This window comes from Anguilla anguilla, chromosome 8 (genome assembly GCF_013347855.1).
Source record: "Anguilla anguilla isolate fAngAng1 chromosome 8, fAngAng1.pri, whole genome shotgun sequence".
Classification (NCBI taxonomy): Eukaryota; Metazoa; Chordata; class Actinopteri; order Anguilliformes; family Anguillidae; genus Anguilla; species Anguilla anguilla.
In genome coordinates, this window is record NC_049208.1 from 9,268,007 (window position 1) to 9,288,443 (window position 20,437).

The 20,437-nt window shown below is 45.2% G+C and overlaps 1 protein-coding gene across 2 annotated transcripts in view; it reads right to left on the reverse strand.

Moving 5' to 3' along the window:
- Window positions 1-15,794, reverse strand: part of nrbp2a (nuclear receptor binding protein 2a) — a 59,641-nt gene extending 43,847 nt beyond the window's left edge. The window contains exon 1 of one of the 2 annotated variants that reach the window (XM_035429798.1): window positions 14,874-15,794. In XM_035429798.1, the coding sequence (XP_035285689.1) occupies window positions 14,874-14,993 (120 nt within the window). In that variant the 5' untranslated portion in view covers window positions 14,994-15,794. The remainder of the gene's footprint in view (window positions 1-14,873) is intronic. The other variant, XM_035429797.1, reaches the window with a different exon arrangement.
- Between the last annotated feature and the right edge of the window lie 4,643 nt (window positions 15,795-20,437).

The following is a 20,437-nucleotide window of genomic DNA, read 5'->3' on the forward strand; positions in this document are numbered from 1 at the left end:
AACGATCTGTGCCAGCAAACTAATTTTGGACCCTAATGTTAGTGGCATGACGTGGCCTACATCATGTGGTCTGACACATGCACAGAGTCAGAGGCACCACGCCTTCACACCGAGCAGTCACCGGTCTTATCGCGACGACGACCAAAACCGCGAAGATGAGGCACCGAGGACCCAGCTGTTAAACAACAATCTTATCATCAGCAGCGCCCCGACCCCACCCCCACCCCCATCCCCCACCCACCCCAAAAAAAAAGAGATAGCAAACATGGGTCAGACAATATTATGTGACCCAGTAAAAGGTTGAATCCGCTGTTTTTGTTATTTCTGTTCCTGTACTCCGAAGCCATCCCGAAATGGGCAAGGCTCCCCCCTCACTGCAACGACCCCTCCAACCCCTGAGAACCATCACCTGTCTGCTCTCAGCCGGACCACGCGAAAAGGTGAGAGAAGGGAACCAGACGCCTGGGTTCTGGGTTGCCCATGGATCAGCTCCAGACTTCCCGGAGAGAGAGGGGAAGAGCGAGCGAGCGAGCGAGAGAGCGAACGTCTCGCGTTCCTTTCCAACCGTTCAGCCCCCCCCCGGAAGGGCTTAAAGGGGCGGGCCTACATGACGCGACGAGCGCGCCGAAATAGACCATGAGGCTACGGTGACAAACCGTGGCCTCCCCCCCCCCAAATGCAAACGCAGGAAACGGTGGCGGCGCGGGGGCCTGTGATCGGCATTATGGCTTTGGGATATGACACAGCCGGGGTGGGGCAAAATTCAGTTAGGCAAATGCTGCACTCCGAAAACAACGAGGCCAACAAGGTCAAAAAAAAAAAAATGCCAGCTGCCGTTTTTACATGCTTGAATGTTCGAAGATGCGGTCTGCACGAGACGGCTTTCTAATTATACACTTTATTTTTTAATTTAAGGTTCTTTTAAATTAAAAGCTGGCCTTTCACAACTCACAGGGTGCACATAATCACAATATGCTGGAAAAATGCATATTTTTTAATGTAATATCTTTCACTCCTTACTGGTACAAACCTCAGTATAATGCCTATAAATTATTTATATGCTGCCTGCTGGAATTTACTGCAGCCTTGGGCATCACATGCTTTAGGACATAAACCAAAACCCAAACTGATCCAGGGTCAGAACACTTATATTTTTTAATTTACATTTAAGGCAGCTTTAGCAGACGCTCGTATCCAGAGTGATTCACACACAGCTTACATTCTTTATATACAACCCATTTACACAGCCATCTGTTTACTGGAGAAATTTAGGTTAGGAACCTCAAGGGCACAAACTGCACTGACACGCCTGGGAATAAAATCTGCGACCTTGGAGTTGCAAGCCCAGCTCCTTACCCATGATGCAAAGCGTCCACCTGCCCCGTGAGGCCACAGCTCCTTTCAACAACGAACCAATCAGCAAACGAGCAAAATAACCAACGGTTTTATTCCAGGGCCATGGACTACGGTATCAGAATTGGACTTTCTGTCACTCCAAAAAAAAAAAAAAAAAAAAAACTAAAACTGAAGCCAAGATCATTCTCAAAAAAACAAAACAAAAAAAACTAAAACAACAGCTGCAATTTTGACTTCCAGACCTCCTGTTACAGTACCTTCAACCTCCCCTATAAACCACATATAAAAATCTAGAATACAGGAACAGAAATAACAAAACAGCTGACTCAACCTTTTACTGGGTCACAAAATATAGTCTGACCCATGTTTGCTATGTTTTTTTTGTTTCTTTTTTTTTGGGGGGGGGGGGCGGGGTGCAGCGCTAGTCCTTGGCAAAGGAAGGGAGCTTATCTTGGCTTAAATGAAGCCTCGACTGCTGACTTATCAGTCCAAACAGACAAGGCCTTTGTGTGCCTTCCTTTTACACAAAAAACTCTGGGGGTCAGGATTAGGCCCTTCAACAGCTGATCTTGGATCAGCCTTCTCAACCCCAAATTCTTCAGATGCTTCCTGGAGTCCGAGGGCAGTACTGGGTTTCACCGGATACTTGGAGGCATTCCCTGGGACCCACTTTGACTTGCCAGTGAAATGGCACAAAAATACCACAAAATTGGCCGCTTGCTAGCCATTTCACGGAGTTGCATATTTTACTTGTAATATAATCTTTACACTGAGCGTTGCCCAAATGATGGAACAGGCACATGACATACCCCAATGGTCAAGCTTCACGTATCAAATTGTTGATTTTCCGTGCTTTATTAGAACAGTATGTACGCAAAAATACATCAAACATAAAATGCAGGAAGTGACAACTAGACCCCAATTTCCTTGAATTTGGATTCAAAAATGTCCGAATATGTGAAACTGTCTCTGTCCGCATGGTCGGTTTAAGAGCTCGATTTGAGCATGAGCAAAGTGAAACGTTTGGGCTTTTCAAGGGATTAAGCTTCGGGAAGCAGCCGGTCGGTAATGAGGGCCTCGAGTAAGCCCGATTCGTTTTCTTTTTTTTTGTTGTCTGGTTTAACAGCAGAGCATACTCAGCAGCTCTTAGGCTACATCTCAGCTTGACAGAGTGGAAACTGACAGATGGCCAGGCTAATCGATATGCGCCCTAATTACCGGGAGGAATAATCAATCGAGCCCCCCGCAGCCTCACTCCCGTGATTTACCGGTGACGTTCGACTTTGAGTGGGCCCCACAAAACCGGTGCTGTGTGACCACCTTGTCCTTTTTCTCCATTTTTTTTCCTCCCCAGAAGGGTCGATGAAGTCAGGATTTCATATCATCACAGGGCGATGACAAGCCATCAAGGTGTAGAATTCATGCAGATAAAACATCCTTTCCCCCCAATTTGAAGTGCCAAATGGTATTCTGCAGTGCCCTTTGCCGGAAATCTATGACATCGGCAAGCGCGTGTTCTCCTCCGAAGCACGTGATGTCAGCCGCACTGTGATGTCATTATCTTACCCACAAAGTCCAGCTGAAACAGACAGGAGTCGGAGGAAGACCACACGAGCGGCTCAACAGGCAAACTGCTGGTTCCCGCTTGTTAGAGAGTGTGTGACACGCTGTCACTGCGCCCAAATGAAACCTCCTCTCCGTACACAATGCCAGCCACAGTCGACCAACGCCACTGGCACACTTGTATGGCCCAGATTTGCCACCAGACACACAAAAAACAGCTCACGCTCATCAGCCCAGTTCACCACACTTTTTAATCTTCGCAGGAAAAACCCAACAAAACATAAACGGTGGCGAGCGGGGGGGGGGGGGGGGGGTGGGGGGGGGGAGAGAATGATAAAAAGTTTTACGGCCTACACGAAATCCCACTCAGAAGCCTGGATGAAGGCCAGACGCGAACGGCTTTTCCATTATTCCGCTCCGCGGCATTATGAAATGACGAAGCAGACGCAGATGAACCGGGCACGGAGGAAACCGCGCGACGGTGTTTCCCCAATCGTACGCGGCTGGGGATTTGGCGGCGTACGGACTGCGCCTCACGTCCCGTCCTCCTGCTTCCCAGAAACGCTTAAGCAACTCGATTTCGGCTGATGCAATCGACGAGGCCACGTACAACTGAAAAAAAAAAAAACGCAGCGTTGCATGAACGGAACCCCCACAGTCATTTGAAACAGTCGCCCGCACCACAAGAAGAACAGGAAGAGACGGAAGCAAAAGTTCCCTTTCGATGCAGCGGAACAGTCACAGTCCCGTGTGGGGGTGTGCGTGTGTGTGACTGGCCAGGAGGTCGGTCCTGTGGAGGGATTGATCTGCGCTCCAGACACCCCCCGGCAGGATTTGGAAGACTTGTCGGCCCAGCAGGGGCCCATGAGGGGCCAGAAGGGCCAAAAAACAGTCGCTGAGGGAGCGTCAAACTTTGGTTTTTCTCAGGCTCCCGGGCTGAAAACTTAGGGACCGGGGATAAAGTACTTGTAAGGTTAGAGAGGGTTGTGAGAACATCAATACTCTCCAATAATAATCTACACATGGACGGGGGAGACGTCCATCTATATGCTCTTCTCTCCACTATCAGAGGTAACAAGAGCAGATTATGAGATGAACATTATGCTTTTTTTTATTCCCGCTAAAGAAAAAAAAACTGTTAGGCCAAAAACTCCTTCCACTATATTCTGTCCATACCTATGAAAGTCATCGTCACAAAGTAATATTTCCCTACACAAGTCAAGGGACTTTTCATGTCTTTAAAGCATGATGTTTCAACAAGGGGAAAACTCTGCTGGAATACCCTAGGCAATCTTAAGTAGTATATACATGACCATGAACCCAGAGGAACCATCTAGAGTAAGTGTGGGCATCTATGACCTCATGGCAGAGTCTTTGACAAAACAAACTTCCAAAAACCGTCAGAACGTTTAGCCAAATGGACCAAAAGAAAACTGATGTGATAAAAAGCCATATAGTGTACAATTACAGCCAAACATATGAACCATTGTCATACTGTAAACAATAATTTCACTAAACGCAGCACCATCTTCAATTTTAAGCCATATACTGTACAGTACAAACACTTATTATTGAAAATTATGGTATCATCATTTTCCACTAGTAAGTACGGAGCATTTAGAGAAATATTTAAAGTACCAGAGGGTGGAGTGCGGTTTTAGCTTTAAATGTGGCATACATGCTTATTTGGACATTGTGACTGTATTTTTTAAGACTGGAAAACAACCTTCCTTCAGTTAATGATGCACGCCCATCTTCAGTCAAGAGTTTTTCATCAGTATAAAGAGATTACTGTAACAGAATGAATTTACCAAAAAAAAAAAAGAATCTCCTCACTCAGCTCCAAAAAACTACATCGTCATTCTGAACAAGACTCACATTTATAGGCTCAGAAGATACTTCAGCACAATTTTTAAGAGGCCAGAGAGCTACAGCCTCTGTACAAAGGCTGTTTAAATACTATTTGTGCCTGATAAATATCATCATGAAGTGCATATTTCAAGAGGTGGAAAGTCCAGGGGTCAGAAAGTAAGTCTGCCCATCTGTTTTCTTCCACCCATGAACTGGCTTCAGTAATTAGCTCTACCTCCTGGCTAAAGAGCTGTCAAAAATCCATGCAACTGGAACAAAATCCTGGGGAGGACTTTTACTTTTTCTGAACCTGGATTTTCCACGTCTGATTTCTTTAATGTCCCTTCAGAGACCCCTAGGGATACAACACATATATGTCCGCATGCACTCTGAGCCGTGACAGGAAGTGAGGTCACAAGCGCTTCAGAAATGTAACTGACCCCCACGACCTCAGGGGGAGGAGGGCTCCGGGCATTCAGACAAGACAACGGCCGAAATAGAATCGTTTCTGACGGGGGCGGCCATGTCGTGACGCAGCTACGCGGTCGTTCGGTCACCCCAGATGGCCGGCAGTCCTCATGCCGAACAGGCCTTGGGCATCGTGTTTCCATAATCCAGCAGAGGGGCCGTCTAAATAATTTACAACCAGACATTTTAAATATGGCGAATCGGCCTCTCCAAAAAAAAATCTAGCACTAAGAGCAGCACTGCAAAAATGCAGCTTAAATTGGTAACGAGCTGAGTCTGACTTACTGGTCAATGGTGTGGACAGCCTGGCCCCTGAATTGATTTCAATGTTATTGCGCTGTTTTTTTAATGTGGTTTTTTATGCTTTTGTTGTTTTGTTCTTGGCAATTTCCTCTCTGGGAATTCGGTAAATACATCATTAGTGAATAAAACCCCTAGCCTTTTCACATTTTTTACCAAAACTGATATTGCATGATAAAGACACTTATTATTCTTCATCATATAAATGAGAGGATTCTCAACGTGACTCGTCTTTCTCAAACTCCACTGCTGTAGAGGCAGAATGCAGATTTTTGGAATGTTTTTTTTTTTTCTTTCAAAATTATAAGTCAGTGCTCTAGAACTCCATTGCTTTCCCAGTTACCAGTAGTGATTGTTACATCGGCATTAGAATGTTCAGATAAGAACATTCTAATCGCACATTTGCGATCTCACACCTTAAAGAGTTTTGTGCCGCTGCATCTAAGACAGGGGCTCATGCTGTCATAATACAGAGAGCAAAGTGCCAGAAACGATGATAAGCGCATGACTGGCTTTAAAAAAAAACAGCACAGGCAGGTCTGAGTGAGTTCTCTGGGTTGCCAGGGCCAGTCTGGCACGCGGCCATCCTCAATGTTCAGCCGGGGCTGTCAGAGGCTTTCTTTATTAACAGAGCAGCTGCGGCTCCAAGACCCGGCCCTGACGTCTGCATAATCGTCCAGCAGACGTCCAGCTACTGAACGGCTCTTCCAGCCAGCTCTGTAAAGAGCAACATACACCTGTGTGTGTGTGTGTGTGTGTGCGTGTGCGTGTGCATGTGTGTGTGCGTGTGTGCGTGCGTGCCTGTGTGTGTGTGTGTGTGTGTGTGTATGCACCTGTATGGTGGAGAAAGTACACTTGAGCCCATACCTAGTTAGGATAATGATTATGTTAGTGTATCTGGCAGGATTGTTTTTTGTTTGATTAGGTGTGATTCCAGTGATAGTTTGTACTTGGTAGGAGTCTTGCTTGCTGAACAAGCTTACTCTACAGGGTTGGAGTCCTGATCGATGTGGTCACTTCTGGCACTACGATCCTTACTTCACTCTAGTGTTTCTTTTGCACCTCTACATCATGAACCTATGCACTTGTTGTACGTCGCTCTGGATAAGAGCGTCTGCTAAATGCCTATAATGTAATGTAATGAGATGCAATGTTCACCAAAATCAAACAGGAACCCGGGGGATTTCCACAGCGGTGTGGAGTGTGGTGGAACCGGAAACAATCGGCTTGTGTCAAAAGTGAAGGGGAAACGACTGATGGAATGTTACAAAAAAAAACAACAACAAAAAACACAGCTCATATTTTCAAGCAAATGACCCTATTCTGTTATAGTATCCTCTGACAGCTAGTTTGAAATGACTGAAAAAAACAAGCGATGCATAAACAGTGTCTCTGGCTGTAAACTGCTCATTACCCAAACAGGAAATATTCAGTGGATCAAATTAATATCCAAATTTGAGTCTTTTTAAAAAAAAATTTTAATCCCTTGACATTGAAATCAGAAATGAATTCAATTCCATATTTATTTTTATTTAACTCCAACCACAATAAAAATATATTACTCGTGTCCTGCTGGATATGGTCCCAATTAAGCCTGTGAATCTACCCCAGACTGCCCATTACCCAACAATCCTTGAAACTTTTTCAGACAGAATTTCTCTGCCAACAGAATTTGCCAGCCACCAGATGACTTTTAAGCAATACCTAGCCTTACCTTGACCTTGCTTCAGCCCAATCACAGAGAGGGGAGCTGCCCCTTTGCAAAATGATGACCAATAGACAGCCACAGGGCGCTCTGTACTCCCCTCTCCAATAGGCTCACTCGGAAGTGACTGCAATGGAACGTGGGAGATGGAGTCTTTCCAGAAGTTAAGGAGGAAAACTCATCAGCATCTACACTCAACCTTGCATCAGACATATCTGGCTCATAGCTGGGTATTGCTATGCAAATCTTCTCCAGTAATGCTGTTTATCTTGACATACCCAGACGTACAATCCCCTTCACATCTTTAGAAAGGGTCCATGACACAGGTTTAATCCTCTTATGCGCCGTAGCGTAGAGCGCCTGTCATGGAATCTACGGCAAGCTGCTAGGACAAAAAGCGCAAAACATCGCTTCTGCCTTTTCTCTCTCCCTTGTATCTTGACGTGACTGAGAGACAACCAGGCTTCTGTGTGTATATGGGGAGTGTGTCTGGGGGAGGGGGGGGGAGGGATTTTAGGAGGCACCCTTCACTCATCATCACTACACAGCCTCAGTTCAGCAGCAGCAATTATGTCCTCAGAAGACAGGGCTCAGTGGGAAATCTCATCACCTCTGGGGAAAGAATGTGCTCAAAATTTTTTTTCAAAAATACAAAAGAAAACAATGAAGAGGTGGCCACAGGAGTGCTGGAGAGATAAACCTCCCAGCGAACAGAAACACCCTGTTCTTTTTTTTTAAGGGGGGGGTTGAGGGGGGGGGACGTCATGCATAGCTGATCGCTTGCTATTCTGCACCTCTGGGGAGCACAGAACACGCCATGTTCGGCCCGCTGCTCCATCCCAAACGCCAAGCAGCATCGACAAAAGCGAGAGGCCCCTCCCACACAAAAAAAAAGACACAGAGGCACAAACATCTGGAGGATCCGGTAAATCGGAGCACATTTGGATAATGAGTTAACTGCATTGGGGGCATGGAGTCCATTTTCAATCGAGTTACCGGTAATTGATCGCGGCTCTGAACCGTCGCCACTGAGGTCAGAACTCCACTCTCCCAAGGGCCCAAACGCGGATGCGATCCGTGATACACTTTAGAAAGACACAAACAGACCAAAAGCAGCTGCACCGAAAATAACAGCCCCCCCCCCCCCCCCCCGCCATGTGGTGTGTTGTGATCTCTTAATTTCCTCTGTGAATTCCACTGGCCTTGCCCGCCTGCAGTTTATATGAAGAAAATTCAGTTCCTCCCAATTTTCTTTCATCAGGCCAAACTAGACCAAAATGAAGGGGGGGGGGGGGGCGTGAAGTTCTTTAAATGTGCATCCAATACCCTCCATTGCTGGATTTCACGTCACATAAACCCTACATTAATAACATAAAATACAGTTAACTAATGTAAACCAATCTAGCACTGACAGAACAGAAATGGCAGCCATGTTGGTTCCAACGCGCACCGTTTTGACAAACCGACCAAACCACCAACAGGGCAAAGGGCCCGCGCAGGACGAGGCTTGTGCAGGAGGACAGTTATGAAACCTTGCGCCTCACAGATTCAGCTCTTTCTGCGGCGCCGGTCTTGCTAATGTTGTCAAAGTGATGGACCGGTAGTCTCTCGCCTTCGAGAAATGTGGTGAAACCGGTTCGTCTTCCGCGATCTGCCTTTCATTCACAATATCCAGTCTCAACATTGGGTTAACAGGTTTCAACATAATTCTACTGTACAAACACTGGCAGTGTGAGGAGATGCATGAGTGAGAGTACTGGGAGTGTAAGGAGATGCATGAGTGAGAGTACTGAGAGTGTAAGGAGATGAATGAGTGAGAGTACCGGGAGTGTAAGGAGATGAATGAGTGAGAGTACTGAGAGTGTAAGGAGATGAATGAGTGAGAGTACTGGCAGTGTAAGGAGATGAATGAGTGAGAGTACCGAGAGTGTAAGGAGATGAATGAGTGAGAGTACTGGGAGTGTGAGGAGATGCATGAGTGAGAGCACTGAGAGTGCGAGGAGATGCATGAGTGAGAGTACTGAAAGTGTAAGGAGATGAATGAGTGAGAGTACTGGCAGTGTAAGGAGATGAATGAGTGAGAGTACTGGCAGTGTAAGGAGATGAATAAGTGAGAGTACCGGGAGTGTAAGGAGATGAATGAGTGAGAGTACTGAGAGTGTAAGGAGATGAATGAGTGAGAGTACTGGCAGTGTAAGGAGATGAATGAGTGAGAGTACCGAGAGTGTAAGGAGATGAATGAGTGAGAGTACTGGGAGTGTGAGGAGATGCATGAGTGAGAGCACTGAGAGTGCGAGGAGATGCATGAGTGAGAGTACTGAAAGTGTAAGGAGATGAATGAGTGAGAGTACTGGCAGTGTAAGGAGATGAATGAGTGAGAGTACTGGCAGTGTAAGGAGATGAATAAGTGAGAGTACCGGGAGTGTAAGGAGATGAATGAGTGAGAGTACTGGCAGTGTGAGGAGATGCATGAGTGAGAGTACCGGGAGTGTAAGGAGATGAATGAGTGAGAGTACTGAGAGTGTAAGGAGATGAATGAGTGAGAGTACTGGCAGTGTAAGGAGATGAATGAGTGAGAGTTCAGAGAGTGTAAGGAGATGAATGAGTGAGAGTTCTGAGAGTGTAAGGAGATGCATGAGTGAGAGTACTGGGAGTGTAAGGAGATGAATGAGTGAGAGCACTGAGAGTGTAAGGAGATGAATGAGTGAGAGTTCAGAGAGTGTAAGGAGATGAATGAGTGAGAGCACCGGGAGTGTAAGGAGATGAATGGGTGAGAGTACTGGCAGTGTGAGGAGATGCATGAGTGAGAGTACCGGGAGTGTAAGGAGATGAATGAGTGAGAGTACTGAGAGTGTAAGGAGATGAATGAGTGAGAGTACTGAAAGTGTAAGGAGATGAATGAGTGAGAGCACTGGGAGTGTAAGGAGATGAATGAGTGAGAGTACTGAGAATGTAAGGAGATGAATGAGTGAGAGTTCAGAGAGTGTAAGGAGATGCATGAGTGAGAGTACTGAGAGTGTAAGGAGATGAATGAGTGAGAGTTCAGAGAGTGTAAGGAGATGAATGAGTGAGAGTACTGGGAGTGTAAGGAGATGAATGAGTGAGAGTACTGAGAGTGTAAGGAGATGCATGAGTGAGAGCACTGAGAGTGTAAGGAGATGAATGAGTGAGAGCACAGAGTGTAAGGAGATGCATGAGTGAGAGCACAGAGTGTAAGGAGATGAATGAGTGAGAGTTCAGAGAGTGTAAGGAGATGAATGAGTGAGAGTACTGAGAGTGTAAGGAGATGAATGAGTGAAAGTTCAGAGAGTGTAAGGAGATGAATGAGTGAGAGTACTGAGAGTGTAAATGGACAGGCTTGACCTGGTTTTATTTTAGCAGTAAACAAAAAGTTAAATATTGTAGTAGTTTAGCCAAATGTTTCCAAAGATTTCCCTTCTCTCTGTTTCCATTAGCGATCCACTTTTAAAAATAAATCTGTAACGAAATCAGTATTAATTAATCATTGCTAATGCCAGCTTTTTTTAAACAATGCATTTAACAGAGCATAATTATGACTAATGAGAGCTGTTGCTCACTTGTCCTGTAATTCCCTAATTTCTCTATTATAATATTATCCTGATGATTTAAACGTTGTCTGGCTTTGGCAAATTTAACCTGTCCTCGTTCCATTTATTTTGCATCGGGCAAACTAGCTATTAAATTAATCATGGGCCACAACAACCGAAGATAGATACAGGTGACAGGAACCACAGAACTATGTGTTGGGCAGATGGGGAAAATGGTTCTTTGTTACATTACATTTCCGATTACCTTCACGCGCAACCATAACACTGCAAATGGAATTTCAAGTGCAAAAAATGTTCACAGCTACGCACCTCCAAATGAGAATTTGAGTGGCATTGGGGTGTTATACATGGGTGTCCAGATTGTGTTCAAACCAAGAAATACGTGCATCTGCCCCCCTAACCACCCCCCCACACCCCCCCACCCCATTACCAGCATGAACCCTGCCCATTGGACCACAAACCACACACAAGCACTCTCACCCACACTGCACCCGCTGAGCTCAACAGCAGCTGAGAACCCATTCGCGCTGAGCGTCAGTCACGTCACCCGTCGAGAAGCGTCCGACGCAGCGAAGCGGAGCGCGACAAAAGCCTTCGCGCCCGATGGCCTTATTCGGCCACGCGCGCCCAATCACAAATGGACGCCGCTTCGAAAAAACAGCCCCCCCCTGAACGTCCGTGCACGCGGTTACAAACGCATACACGCCCACGCAAATATTAACTGCTGCTGACCAATGAAATCGCGCCCACGTACGACAAACCGACCACACACTAGAGAAGAAAACGGCGAACGATGTACGGAGAGCAGGTCTTGATTCCCCCGACAGAGCATTAGGCGCCCAACTCTTCTGCAACTTCAAGGCCTCGGGCGACTTGTTGTGACACTGTGGACTGAATCAGACAGTGATGGGAAACAGGTGTTCCAATGTGTGCGTGTTTGTGTGTACGTGTCTATGTGTGTGCGCGCGTGTGTGTGTGCGTGTGCGTACACGTATGCATGTCTATGTCTGTCCATTTACAGACAGGAACTTATAGAGGCATGGGCAGGTGAACTCGTAATCCTTTTTCTTTTTCCAATAAAGGTTCATTGTGAAATATCAGTGGAACATGTTTGGTCCTGACCCAGGGAAACAGTATGGAAACTTTGGACCAGCAGTTCCCAACCCTGTTCCTGGTGATCTACTGTCCTATAGGTTTTCACTCCAGCCAACCCTAACAAAGCACACCTCATTCAACAGCCATAGATCTCACTGAGCTGCTAATTGATAAAAGGTAGAATCAAGTGTGCCAAATTAGTGTTGAAATGAAAACCTACAAGATGGTGGATCTCCAGGCACAGGGTTAGGAACTACAGTGCTACTTCAGACAGAGGTGTCCCTTCTGGTTCCCATTGGAAACAGGACGGGCCACCAATACAGGGTGAGGCAGTTACCCTAAATAGAAGCCCCACATTTCCTCAGAGGACCATTTCCCCCCTAACTAAATTTAGACGTTAACATTCTGGGCATATTCAGAGGATCCTTTCTCTTTTTTCTCTCAAACCAGCTTCCTGTTGCTAGTATCCTTCCTACTACATACAAACTGTATTACATCTCTAGTCATTATATATGAATTTATTTTACATATTTTATACAGATGCAGCCATAACACCTGCTTCAAAGAATAGTGAACACGTTGCACATCAGCAGTGGGGGAAATACCATACTTGGTCAAATCTGAACAGCGTTTGAAATGGAAAAGGTGCCAGTACTCAAATGAGCAAAACATAGAAGTCTGGTTACGGTCCGTTCTGGAACTTCCCATGTTTTAGCCAAGCTAACTTGTTGAAACAACTGGTTTCGTTGCATAAAAGCAGCGAGAAAGCAGGTACCATCAGGGTAATGAAGTCCGTTTTATTATGACTTGTCAATGGGTGGCCTCCCTTGGATATGGACTACAATGCAGTTACTGCCGAGGGAATGAGAGAAACAGAACTTCACGGGCACACAAACAGTGCGCATGTTACAGTTTACGAGAAGTAGCGGAACGCGGGAAAAAAGTACCGGTGCTCGTAAGAGCAAAAATGTACAAGTCGCGGTACAGCGTACCGGTCCGTTAAAGCCCACTTCAACTACCGATTCTAAATAAAATAACAACCATGAAGAACCGCTCTAACGTCCCATTGAGGACATACTTTATGTTCAATACCGAAGAACCGTAACTGGACAGCGGTTTCCAGCATCACACACCAAATTGGGTCAACGTGAGATTTGCGGAGCACATTTATGTGAGTGCAGCTCGGGTCCCTGCTTGCTGATCATTAACCCTTTAATGTGCAAGATCACAAGTACGTGATTGTGAAGTTCACTTAACTGAGCATTCCAATGCTGATGTATCAATCGCAACTGGCAATTGAAAACAATGGAGTTCTAGAACACGGACTTAGAATTTTTTTGGGGAAAAAAAAAAAAACGTATTTAACTAATGTACTCAGAAGACACTGGGCTTCTGGGAGAGGACTGTACTACCTGACCCATCTACACACTTTTCAATTTGTCACCAATGTACATTTTATAACACAACACAATCTGCGGCCTGGGGTATCATGTCCAAGGGCTAAAAAGTTGTCTCCAACACAATTCGCACCACCAACCCGTGGGGCGAGAATGCTTTCTACACATTCAGCGTTGGCAACACACCTTACTGCAGACTTATGTTTTCGGTCCAACAAGCGCCCGTATTTTGGTATAATCACATGCCCACACACCCATGTAACCCCAGAAATCTGGAGACTGTCGTGTTCACAATCCAGAAGTCAATAGTCTCATGCATTCCTGTTTCACAGTGTGCCAACATGGACACTGCAAAACACTGGCATGAGATCACACAAATGGATGGTTTGACCGCTGCTCAATCCCCACCACCACTGAAAAAAGACCAGAGGTTTTGAGCTTGAGACCAGCAGCGTAGATGTCCCGCGTAAAGAGGCAGGAAGGACATGTGCGCCAGGAAAGATAATATTTAGGTAAAGCACCGCGTCTTTTCTGTAATGGAGACAACTCCTTGGCAACAGTGACAGCCATCTCTAGGTTTTATTTGTGGGTGTAGGTGTGTATTTGTGTCTAATGTCTAATGGTTGGATGTTCATCAGGTCAAAACTCACTTTGGGGTGTTGTTAGTGTGAGGATACTTTTTTAAGCAATAAAGATGTTCAAACAAAAAGGCTAGCACTCCTGTTGCTCTCCTATTTCCAAAGCAGTGCAAAAAAAAAAAAAAATTAAAAACAATTAAAAAAAAAAAAAAAAAAAACGAATTTTATCCTAAATAAATCTTCTAAAAATGTCCATCAGGAAAGATAATCAATGTCCACACAGAGGGAAATACAAGATGTAAGACGTCTTAATTAAGTGAAGGGACTGAAGCGGCCCAAGGTCGCACCATTCTCTCGCATAGTTACTACTATCTGTAACCACCCTTACAGTGTAGCCGTTACCGTTACAACTGAATTTATTAGACGGCCACACAGGCCGCGGGATTTATTTGCTCTGTGGACGCGTTAATCCCACAGCCCATATATCACGTGCACAATCACATTCGCGGATCATAAATCTAGCAGGTATGGTTTTTTTCTGGGAAAACTACACGTCAGTCAATCGCGAGGTTTGGCCCACCAGATGGACCTCGTATCCTATTCCTAAGCACTGTGCGTAGGCTATTTAAACTAAAATAGCAAAAGTCTACCATTCATTGCGTATCGTACGCAAAAAGTCAACCATTTAGAATGGGTAAAGTAGCAATTATATCATGTTCGTAAAGGCTGGAAATGGTTGTTTATTATAGGCTAGTGCTCACTACATTTCCCGCCCCCTCGCTATTCATTGATTTACTGCAAGAAAAACGTAGACTCGAAGCCGGTACTGATCTAAATGAAACCGACGTGACAATCGCTTTTTAAAATTCTTCAGTAAACGTGACTTCAAATCAATGGCGGTAACCAGGGTTAGTGTTTTTTCATTGCATGCGTAATTGTTGAGATGCTAAACGTCGGAAAACCAAAACTGAATTTTCTACGGTGAACCTACCTGCTCCTTTCGCTTCTGCCAGCGTCCGCACGGGCTCTCCTCCAGGATTTCGCTTTCATCCTCACTCTCCTCTTCCTTTCCCCCAGACCCCGAGTTCCTCTCCGGGACGGACATAGTCATTTTATCCGTCTGTTGCCGGCTTCTCTCCCCGGCGGATTATCTACAACTAGCTAGCGAACGTGATGCCGGTATCGCCGCGACGACCGAAGAACACGAGCAAGAAAATAACCCCGTTCTTAAAATCCCAGTATTTACAAACAAGTTAATTGAATCGTGTGCTATTTACAAAACCTGTCTAAAAATGACTGCAGTCTACGTTATATAGAATATGATAAGAATCAGGCATTAAACACGCGCTTCAATGAAGGCAGCGGTGGTGTCTGAAAATATAGCCAGACTGAATTAATGAATAATCCAAAAATTTTATGGCGGCGAGAAGTCATCCACGGAAAATAGACTTATTTTGTTACGGTGCATACTCCAGGGCGTAAAGAATAAATCCCGATGTTGACCCTCGAAGTGTTGCTAAACGCAGAGCACCCGAGTGAAATGCAGCTTCTGCACCCCGGATGGTCTCCTTCCATCGACGCAGTGTTTACTTTTTACTTGCTCGGCCCCCCTTGCACGACCCACACGCACAATTCGCATGACGTTCTCAACGGCGGGTCTCAGAATTTCCCTCAGTTTTAAGGCTACCGTAAATATAGTAAAGCAAGCGCATAACTACAAGCGTTGCAAAGGCTGCGATGCAGCGTTACTAGTGCCTGTAGAGTAACGCATGTTTATGCGTTCTACGTTCGTATTTTGCTGAAGTTTAGCCATAATGTGTAACTGGCGAGAGATCGTCTCGTCTGTTCTCTGTGCTTAAATATGCCACCGAGTAGCCGCATAGCCAGATAATTGCGCTTGAATAGCTGAATTCCGGCTGCACATCTGTCATCAGTTTTATAAGACACGCCTCCAGAAGTCTCTCTCTCTCTCTCTCTCTCTCTCTCTCTCTCTCTCTCTCTCTCTCTCTCTCTCTCTCTCTCTCTCTCTCTCTCTCTCTCTCTCTCTCTCTCTCTCTCTCTCTCTCTCTCTCTCTCTCTCTCTCTCTCTCTCTCTCTCTCTCTCTCTCTCTCTACTAGAAAACAGGAAAGAGGAAAATATTTGATCCAAGCTATTGGCGGTGATTTGTGTGTGGAGGATATTTGCGCAACCAGTCAGGAGATCAGCAAGTAATTAACAAGTTGCAGACACTTTCGGAATAGAGCTTAGAGTTCTGTACTGCGTGTTCGTTTCTGTGTGTATTTTAAGTGACAGTTTCGAGCACCAGATATTTGTCCCTGTGGCCCGTGCCAAACGGTAGCCTCGTTATCCAGTACAATCCTTCGGACTTTAGGTCGATCCGGTCGATTTCCAGCGTGATACTGGAATCCCTTGTTCTTTTAAAATCCGCCTGAAGAGGGCTCCCTGTTTTTACAGGGGTAGCTTGCCTGGTCTGCCAGTTACAGCATCATGAACCGAACCAGGTATCTTTTCAGATGAGCTTATAGGCCTACAGTCCAAAGGGAATAAGACTCACCTGACTAGAGTAGCTGGAATAATGGCTGATTTTAATGGTCATCATCCTCATCATAATTATGTCCTGATGCTGCATAAATCATCAAAGGCATGGTTATCGTCTTTAGCACCAAAATGTCATCCTCCTCATTAAGACAAGCAGGAGACAAAGTAGTTCTGACCTTTCAAGTTTATATAAACGCAAACCTTTAAATATGACTAAGGAAATATGAACAGCTAGTGCTCTGTGACATTAGCACAGTTTGATTTGTTATGCTTTCGGTGTGTGGTATCTCTTTTATGAAAATCTACACAGATAAGATATCATAACACTCACTCATAGCTGAAGTGGTGTGTAACAGTAGCCAAAGCTTTGTTTTGGTGGGAACTGTAGATTTCTTAGACGGTTTTCCCTGCTGCGATGTATGGCCGTCGTAGAGACATCGAGCAACCGGTTTGGCCCGGCGTGAGTGGGAGCAGTAGAGGGGGCGTGTGGAATGTAGGCTAATTTGAAATGCGCAAAACTGCGTACAGTTCTTCACCTCTTTTGGAGCTGTGCGTTGGACCCATAGACCGTAGGTTGGACCTCGGCCACGGGCCTTCAAGAACCATGGCCAGCCCGTGCTGTAGCATGTAGATATCGTTCCACAGCACACGAGCCCCCCCCCCCCCCCCTTATGGCCTTATGGCGGTGTAGTGAAGAGGGACGCGGGATCGCGGGTTTAGGGTCACGTGATGACAAGGTACAGCCGCCCGCCGCGGCGCCGCGTGACTCCAGTGACAGGCCACGAGCTGGGAAGGTCGTGTCTGTCTACGCTATGACGGCATGTGATGTGGAATTCGAGACACGGACGGTGTCGCGTGCAGCTCTGATGAACAGCAATAGCTACACTGACAGGCGATTAACACCGGAAGAGAAAGACAGAGGAGCTTCGGAGAAGACTAAATGTCACAGTGTACAGCCGAGGTGGACTGGATGGCCTGTTCTTATCACCGTCATTACTGTCCCGAACAACTGAAAATGTCACGGCCAGGGGTTAGAGTATGCTGATCACTGGTAGATATTGAAGGAATGCTATTTCTGAAATGCCTCAGTTTCTATGACAACCCATTTATGCACAAGCAGATGGGAAATGAACAGCATTATACATTTGAAATTATTTCTTGTATCTATGGAATAATTCCCCAGGGGTCAGAGGTTGAATCTTACAAGAATGAAATGAAAGCTTAAATGTAATTTTTTGGGAGAAAAATGTACTTCAGGGGTTTTTAGAAATTCTTGGCATATCCAACCAAAACGTTTTTCTGAGTTTTATTAAATCAAGAGCCATTTAATGTGTCTTCTCGTTATTTTGCAAAGACTCTACTGATATTTATATCTATGCATATGTAGCTCTAACGTTCCTCTTATTTTGATATGTAAAAGATTGCTGTTTGTTTGTGCACTACTTACAGTACACATCGTAATCGTGCAATACCTTGAGTAAAGTGCTGGCAGAATACATATGGGGTATCAGTTACTCACTCCTTCCACCTAGTGGACATTTCTCTCTGTGCAGTTGCGAGATAAGATGCCAAAGGACAAATGTCACTCCCAGCACAGCTGACCGTGACCTTTTTGATAAAGTCACATTTACATTTCAGTTAATTTGTTACATTTCAAGGGAGTGACATCAAACGGTCTCTTGGGACCAATCATTTGTGGTCTGACTTATAAAACAGACCTCTGCTGTTCAAGGGGAGACAGACTGAAATGAAGGATCCCGTGACCGTCGAATGCAGACCTGGGCTCTGTCACAGTGCAGAACGTTATTCCGGTCTTGGCTGGTTTCTGCGGGGTGTGTCTCACAGCATTAGTGGGATACAATGTGAAGCATTTGCGGCCAAAAAGACACGTAATTCTTTGTTTCATTTTTACAATGTTATATTTTTGGGAAACGTGAGAATTTATGCTTCAGATAGATCTTCATAAACACACACACACACACACACACATACACACACCCCTCCCAGCCAGAATGCATCTCTCCGGCAAGGACGGCACACAACGTTCTGACTCCAGAATGAAAACCTGTTGGCTGGTGCGTCTGTGTCCCAGCTGGTCCGTCCACTGTTGTGCGTTGCCCTGGGATACCCACGGGAAGGAACGGGGAAAAACAAGAGATCCTGGCTCAGGCCTTTTTTTGGGAGTCACTGCTAGTAGCTGCTAGCTGTGGAATATTGTGACAGGAAGTGGACAGGAAGAAGAGGCGTGCGTCGCCAAAGCTGCCGCAGCGGAGGAATGTCCGTCCTGACAGGACAAGAGGCTCCATGTAGGAGACCAGCGAGGAACACGGAGCAGAGCTGTGAGCCTTGCCGACCGGCTACTGGGTGGGCAGGGGTTTCTGCTCACTCTTGACCTCCAACAGCCCCAGTTTGTCTCAAGGGAAAAGGACACGGTGGTCAAAGTGTTTGGCCGTCGCTCTTGTGCATCGGGACTCACTCACACTGTGTGGCGGGTTTCAGTCGTCTCCAACCCTTTACAGTGCGGGGTTTAAAAAAAAAAAAGAAAATTCGTTGTTCTAGAACTCCGCTGCTTTCAGTTACCAGCAGTGATTGTTACATCAGCATTAGAATGTTCATTTAAGGACATTCTAATCGCACATTTGTGACCTCACACAAGGGTTAAATCTTCAGCCTCGTGAGCCTAGTGGCATCAGGATGGAAATCCTCAGGTTAAACAAAGAAACGCATCACTGCTTTTTTTTTTTGAGCAAGAACCCCAGCATTAAGAATGAAATGATTGTCATGGTAAATATGTTGCATTCATTTACAGTATGGAGTTTAATAAGTTACATTACAGTCTCCTGTATTACAGAATTGGTATGCACATTACATTCGTATTCTGCATTGTTATACATTATATTCTGTCATTATTTGTTCTGTGGAAATCAGAGGGGATTTAGGGAAATATCAACATTCTGCCTATTTTAGCCATGCATGTGCTTGAAATAACATTTAATGTCACTTCAACGTGTGGCCACAATGGATAGCAAACTTTACTAGCAGCAAACAGAATACGGAGAGGGACAGAAGAAGGTGATAATACTGTAAATACTAATGCTTTCACGATAATTCATCCTGTGTCCGTTCCTCAATTCTTAGCATTGCTAATGATTCGTATATCAACTGACTATTCCTTCATGCTGTTCAAGTACAGCTAATTCATAACTGAGTCATGGTGATGGCCCTCGAGATGCTAGTGTCAACCCCTGAGAAAGGAGATTTTTTCAGACCACCCGGGTTAAATTATGCATTCTCGATCAAGACTTGCGCCCTCTGCTGGTTACAACAGAAATTGCCTAGAGTCATCAGTCATCTCATCATAGACCGAATTTTCACGGACTTCTGTTTTGGATTAACGCAGCCATTTGCATGTATTTATTTCAGTAAATCTCAATATGTCACAGCACTATGCTCGGTCTCTGAAGCACATGGAAACATGCAGCGGCCACATGCTTGTAGCTACTGTCCCAAGTCAACTGCAGAGGCTGTGGCAGGGGATGCTGAGAAATATTATGAGAGGGCGTTTAAAAACTAGGGGAAATTAGTAAGAGGAAGAGACAGAAACAGTGACATTGGCAGCAATTATGTTAATGCTGTACATTACTGTAATATTTCACAGCATATTTCTGTCAGTTTTTGACAGAAAAGTACTGGAAATCATTGAGGTAAAATATTATAAGGGTATCGAAAAGGGTGATGTTTTGTGTATTTTATTATTAATTAGCACACCCATAGTAGCAACTATAAGTGCAATACTCATAATTATTACGACTACCATCAAAGTGCAGTGTAATAGTTCCACAGTACAAATAATTGAGCAAAATAAAACACACAACAAGTACAACCGTTATAAGGTAAAGTCTGTGCCCCCATCCGCACTTCTGCGGCTTGCTGTGATTTGCGGAGAAGAGAAAGGCTTCCAAAGCTAGCCAGTGCATTATCCTACAAGTCTTATGCTAACACCTATCTCCCCATGG